Below are 6,742 nucleotides of genomic sequence, written 5' to 3'. Positions count from 1 at the left end.
AACGTGTGTACACATAAGATAAAGAATAATTTAACACAACGGCATGATCGGCAACGGCCTTTCCAACCACCAAGATATCGAGACTAGGCGGATCGGAAACTCGGCCTTTCCGACTCTAGACCAGATAAACTACGCGGATGGAAGGCCTCCAGTCAATCAAACCCTGGTGACGGAAACTGGCCTTTGACCGTACAAAATGAACCCAAAAAGAATAGCGCGGATTGGAAACTCGGCCTTTCCAACCGTCTACATAACTTCCAGAAAATTGCATGCGTTTATATTGACATAAAATAATTGCAGTGATAAAGAAATAATGTTATTTAAAAATTTCTGTAGAGCATTTTGTATTTTGTATTTAATATTTACATTTTAAATCTAAAATCTAATTATAAGAATGTTAAATCTTTGTTGCAATATAAGTCTAACAGACTGTAAAAAATAAATAAATAAAAAATAAAACCACTGATTTATAGGTTCTTACGTACTTCTTTTCTTGGCTCTCCTGCTAGTAAAATTTTTACAAGCAGAAACTAGCAGCTGTCAAAGTGGATAAACAAAAATTCGCGCCAAATATTAGAAGTGTTTCTTAACTTTTTACAGCTGTTGTTAGAAGATTGGCGAAGAGTATAATTTTACGCATAAAGAGATCGAAAGAGGAAAAAGTAAAGAAACGAAAACTAGCAGAAATTTGCAATCACAGTATACACACACACATCTTCAAATGCATGCACAAATCCTTACATTCTGCATTATTTCAATGTGTTTTCATAACTATGCACTCATTTTGTTTTATTAAAACGAAGTAAAATAAACTTGCCAACTTTTCCCTTGTGCGTTTTGAACAGCTGCTTCTTAAACATGTGACTGCAAATTTCTGTTGGCAGAAATTTCGCCAGTAGAAATTTGCAGCTCTCTCCGTTCTTTATGCTCTTTTTGGCTCTCTTCTGCAAATTTTTTGTGTGTAAGAAACGCGTTCCAGCAGAATGAGTCAAATACACCGATCAGCTGGTTACTTGCTAGTTTCTGCTAGTTTTGCGTTTCCAAGGCGAATTTATATAAGGTGGTGTTACTAGCTCAGCTGATTTTGTGTATGTGTTTCGCCGCACGGCTTCTGATATTAAATTGAAAATTTTTTTTTGAATTTCTAAACACACTCTTACAGATTTTGACAGTTTATGCCGCCAAAGCAGAACAAAATACATGTAAATTTTTGTTTTTTACTCCTGCTATCACCTTATATTAATTCGCCTTGTGCCTTTCTTTACTTTTTCGTTATTTCGCTCTCCGTGAGCGTAATTCTTTCAATTTTCTCATTCTTTTTCTTCCTAATAAATATGTGCTAGAAAAGAAAAAAACAAAGCATTATCTCAAAAGAAAACGCCCTGTGCTGTCACAAAAGGTTCATCCGATGATAATAAACATGACAATTTGTTGACATCCATGAACCAAAAAAAAAATACAAGTCGTTGGTTCATGGTTGACATCATTTCACTGACTCTGTGGTAGTCGCAAATTTTTTTTATATCATAGATTGCAATTTAACTAAGTAAAAATGGAAGCATTAGACATTCTTGAAAAACGCATTGATACATTATCTCGTATTTTGGGGCCGCTACCTGAGGGTGGAAATGCAACAATGCTAGTGGTTCCTCAGAGCCAAGCAAACCCACGGGTGTCGCTCCGGAAGCAGTGGTCGATTCGTTGCTTTCAGTTAACAGCATGTTGAACGGGGTAATTGGAAATCGCGAACAAATTGCAAAAGCAATGGCAAGGAGCTCCGGAACTTGAAAAATATCTTGATCCAAATTTCTTGGAAGAAAACCAGCAGGTGCGTTCCAAAGAGGTATATTTAAATGCAGTAGCTCCCGATTTGCATGCGCAGTTTGACCAATTGGACCGAGTTAAACAGCTGGAACCCACATTAGGCGCCGAATATTTCCGCAGTATACCAGGCGAATGCACCGAAAAACTAAAACAACATTCACAGGATAATGCAGAGTTTGCCCAGCAAGCTGAATTGATAGAGGAAAGTCTGATATTGGCCATGAAGCGTTATGGAGAAATACAAACTGGTCTCTTGGAGTCCCTTGGCGTTATGAACAAGAGGCTTGAAGCTATTGAAGAAAAAATGGAACAAAAAAAACGTACTGAGGCCGAATTGGAACTACCAGTTCCACAGGAATGAAAGCATTACTTGCATCGCAATTCATTTGCACGCGTATTTTAAACGGTATTAAGCGCTTTAGCTATTATGAGTGGAAACCGGAGATGAATTGGCTTAATAGAAATCCGATCTAATACTGATTAGCGTACTTGTATGTGTATTTATACTTTATTTTTAAATATATTATCTAGTGTCTCTAAATGGATGTCCTTTGACCTGTCTTTAAACATTATTGGAAAAAATTTAATTAAACTGTACAATGGCCTTATTAATAAAACATATAATAGATTTAAAGAGCTCTATTAAGTGACATTTGCATATAAATTTTCGATTTATAAAGCAGTTAAATTATTCTTTATTTTTTATGAATTTCGCTGTAAATCTAAAAGCATTTTTAATTTATTTGCCACCACTACATTCTGAAAGTGGCATAGTGACTTTTAATTTCAATTTATTTTGCTAATCGCTAAGACTTCATTAAGTATAAGATTTACTTGTGCTCACTCCTCTTCTTCCTTATCTTTGCGATGAGATTTTTTCTTTTCGCTGCGACTCGTCGAAGAGGATGTACCGACAGTTTTGCTACTGCGCTCTCGGTCTTTTTCACGAGATTTTGAACGGCGGCGTGTCTTCTCACGACTACGCGAACGTTCTCGCCGAGATCTAAAAAGAAGAAGTTGCCAGTTTCAAAGCAATTTTATAAAACTAAAATTAGGAAAACCTATGGACGACAATTTGACCAGTTTTTACTTTTTTTCGTTTGCTTATTTAATTTTTATATATACTTTATATAAAAGTATAGCTCAATTAGCTTTGTTCAAAATTTTGGAAATTTCAAACCAATTACAAAACCAGAATTTAAGAATACTTTTTGGGATGTAGCCTATAGCCCATTCAATTTTAGTATATTAAAAAATCCGTTGATTTTTTTGATATTTTTTTGTTTACTGGCGGTGTCACGTTTTCTTCCACACAAAGTATTTTCGACAATTTTTTTATCGAGTAACTTTCAAGCAATATACAAAAAAAAAATGCGTAACATCATTAGCAAAACCATTATCAAAATTCAACAGCATTTTTTAATAACTAAATACAGTATTGTATACAATTATAGACTACGTAACCTTTTTTTTAACCGACTTCATAAAAAGGAGAAAGGTGATCAAGTCGTCGGAATATTTTTTTTTGTTTTTTGTATATACCGCATAACTTTGGACCACGTTAACCGATTTCTACAATTCTTTTTTTAACCGACTTCCAAAAAATGAGGAGTTTATCAGTTCGTCGGAATATTTTTTTATGTATGATACCGCATAACTTTGGAGGACCACGTCAACCGATTTCGATAATTATTTTTGCATCGGAAAGGTAGGGTCTCTGAGGTGGTCCCATACTAATCTGGTTTAGATGCGATCATTGGATCATGATATATATATATATATTTTTTTTTTTAAGTCGGTTTTTTTTTGCTAAAAACTACTTGTTTTTTTTTTAAGGAAAGCTGTTACCACAAAGGTGGTCCCATATTAACTTGGTTTAAATCTGATAATCGGATCATGAAGAAATTGNATTTTTCACATTCCTTTTTGGTGTTGCTCGTTTCATTTACATACGGCGATTTGTGTGGATGCAATTGTTGTTGTCAGCTGTGAACAGCGGTTCAATTTACACAAACGAACGAGAGCACAAATGTTTATGAAACTTTGTTGAATTTTTTTCAATTTTTGCACTCGGCTTGGTTAGCTCTTGATTGTGCTATACTTTTATAAAAAAAAAAATAATAAACAAAATGGTACAAATGTCGTGTTTTTATTTGTTTGGCCATAGTTGTAAGGCTGGGACTGCACGTGTATTCAGATATCCGTTCGAATATTCAAGTATGTGGATAAAATTTTTATATCACGTTAGTATCTGTTAGTTTTGCTATACTTTTAATATCCTTTTATTGTGTTATACGGTTATAAGCTTTATGTTCGGATTTTTTTTTCAGATATTCGAAAATGAAAATATCAGCGTATCAACAAAATGCAAACCCGCGTATCAGAAAAATGCAAAACCGCGTATGTGAATTTTTAGAAATTATTTTCTGGAGCTTAAAAACACTCATATTTCAAAATAGTTCCTTTTTTTATAAAGCAATCGCATTTCTGGCTAGTAATTTCAGGACGAATGGATAAGGATTGAGCCAAGAGCTTGTGTGAGCAAATCCAGTTTTTGGCAGCCAATGTCAGTTACGCGGTTTTGCAGAATGACGATACGCGGTTTTGTACTTTAAACGACGATACATATGTATGTTCTACGTACTCATGCAAATTTCGAAATTGAACACATACCTTTCGCGCTCGCGTTCCCGATCACGTTCACGTCTTCTTCGTTCGCGATCCTCATCTACTGCACGTTCAGGATCCGGCTTTTAATAAATAAATGTATCTACATATAGAATACGAATAAGCAAAAGTATAAGATTTGCTTACGTCAAGTTTTTCACTTCTGTCACGCTCTCGTTCTCGCTCGCCATCTCGGTCGCGATCACGTTCTCTTTCACGCTCACGATCACGTTCTTTCTCACGTGATTTTGAGCGCCGTCTAGACTTATCTNCTCGCCATCTCGGTCGCGATCACGTTCTCTTTCACGCTCACGATCACGTTCTTTCTCACGTGATTTTGAGCGCCGTCTAGACTTATCTCGACTACGTGAACGTTCACGGCGGGGTCTAATGGAAAAAATGTATATGTATTAGATCTGCAAGGTCGATACAATCTGCGCTACCTTTCTCGTTCTCTTTCTCTTTCCCGTTCCCGCTCGCGCTCTGTCTCTCGCTCTCGGTCGCGATCTCGCTCCCGATCTCTATCACGCTCACGCCGATCATTCCGTTCATAGTCGCGCTCTCTTTCACGGTCACGATCATGACGCTCGCGATCCATATGTCCTGGATTTGGTGGTCCACCTCCATGTGGTCCCATCATGCGGGGAGGTCCCATAGGCATTCTCATTGGTGGTCCTCCGCCGGGGCCCATCATCATACCCATGCCAGGCGGCGGCGGGCCCATACCTTAGCAATATAAATATTGAAAAAAAAAATCGTCAACAATATCCCTAAAATACAGTTACATGAAATGAGCTTACCCATATTTGGTGGAGGCATTCCAGGCATTATGGGAGGATGCTGACGCATTTGCGGTGGGGGCCCTCCGATTTGAGGAGGAGGCACACCCATCGGGGGTACACCAGGGGGACCTGACATACCAGCTGCTGGCGGTGGAACCATTGCTGGTCCGGGTGTTAGTTCTTTTATGCCCGATGATGGATGCCATCCCGGATTTTCATTATTCCATTGCGACTCTTGTGTTGGTTCGTAGCCGTAATCAAATGTTTCAGGTTCTGGAAAGTATGGCTCTTCCGGGGGTTGTGGTGCACCAAAGTTCGGCGGCATTTGGGCTATCGTACCTGGTCTCGAATATTCACGGCATTCGGCGGTCATTACTTGGATAGGATTCTCCTTGCTGCTGGTAGTACTGATCGGTCGAGGTCCACGGGGCATACCCATGCCCATACGTGGCGGACCATGGTGCATACCCTGAGGGGGTGGTAAAATGCCCGGAGGTGGCATTTGCATCTGATCATTTGATAATAGGCCGGGCATTATTGTGGTTATTTGGCCTCCACCTCCAGTACCCTCATGTTGTCGTTCGCCTGATTGATTAAGATTTTGTGTCAAACTTGCCAACCCAATGCCGCTCTCCTGTATACGATATCGTTTTTGACGCTCGCAATAAGAGCGCCATGTCTCTTCATTGAACCCGTAATTAAAATAATCAGTAATATCTGCACCTGGTTTTCGCCAAGGCTTATCTTCCAAGGAATCGATACTAAATTCGTGTGCTGGCACACCGTTTATAGTACCAACACCTTCAAAATCTTCAACACTAAATTTCCCGCCCGGTGCACCAGACTTGGTTTTCTCTTGACCTGAACCAGGAGGTCCAGTCAATAAGTTAGAACGTTGTTTAATATTATATGTGCTGGGTCCTGCCTTTATATCGCCAATAACAACATTGATATCATCATCAGAGTCGTCTTCATCGTCCGAGTTCGCCTCACCATCTTCCGAAGTTTTTGACTTAAACAATTTAATGTTAGTAAAATAGATTTCAAGAAACCGAATTCTAATTTCACCTGTTGTTGAGCATTTTCGCCTGTATCTTCGCCGGCGTCAGTAGTATCGGCAGCGGTGCTGGCGGCAGCAGCCGCAGCTTCCTCGTCCTCTTCCATCTCCTGGGCCGGATCTTCAAACTCACCGAATGGTTCTTCCTCATCATGCGCTTCGACCTGTTTTGGTGCCAACACATCACCACTTCCACCCAATGCGGTCGCTTCATTTTCAGATTTCTGAGACAACAGCGGTCTCCCATTATCTATACCGACATTAGCATCCACATTCTCTTCATTCGTCGTGGAATCGGGATTGGACGTGCCATACAGCCAGCTGTCTTCGTTCGTATCATCGGCCATTATAACCTTTAATTATAGTATCTTAATTCACTTTTCACGTCACAAATATAACAATGCAAAAACGC

The 6,742-nt window shown here is 39.0% G+C and overlaps 2 protein-coding genes across 2 annotated transcripts; one reads left to right on the top strand and one right to left on the bottom strand.

Annotated features, from left to right (window-relative positions):
* Positions 1-1,513: 1,513 nt before the first annotated feature.
* On the bottom strand, positions 1,514-6,736 carry Fip1 (Factor interacting with poly(A) polymerase 1). Its single transcript, XM_017636947.1, has 7 exons — positions 6,342-6,736; positions 5,292-6,285; positions 4,935-5,217; positions 4,850-4,878; positions 4,639-4,760; positions 4,498-4,574; positions 1,514-2,827 (listed from the first exon to the last, which is right to left on the bottom strand). Exons 1-7 carry the CDS (start codon positions 6,675-6,677, stop codon positions 2,665-2,667), a joined length of 2,004 nt encoding a protein of 667 aa, XP_017492436.1. The 5' UTR covers positions 6,678-6,736; the 3' UTR covers positions 1,514-2,664.
* On the top strand, positions 1,553-2,470 carry DCTN3-p24 (Dynactin 3, p24 subunit). Its single transcript, XM_017636948.1, is given in 3 exon segments — positions 1,553-1,634; positions 1,637-1,773; positions 1,775-2,470. Coding segments are annotated over 3 exon segments (630 nt in total). The 3' UTR covers positions 2,186-2,470.
* Positions 6,737-6,742: the final 6 nt, after the last annotated feature.

Source organism: Rhagoletis zephyria, unplaced genomic scaffold (assembly GCF_001687245.7).
Source record: "Rhagoletis zephyria isolate East Lansing unplaced genomic scaffold, Rhagoletis_zephyria_1.1 Rzeph_scaffold_19643, whole genome shotgun sequence".
Taxonomy (NCBI): Eukaryota; Metazoa; Arthropoda; class Insecta; order Diptera; family Tephritidae; genus Rhagoletis; species Rhagoletis zephyria.
The sequence above is the reverse complement of the archived record's forward strand: the minus strand, read 5'-3'. Positions and strand labels throughout refer to the sequence as shown.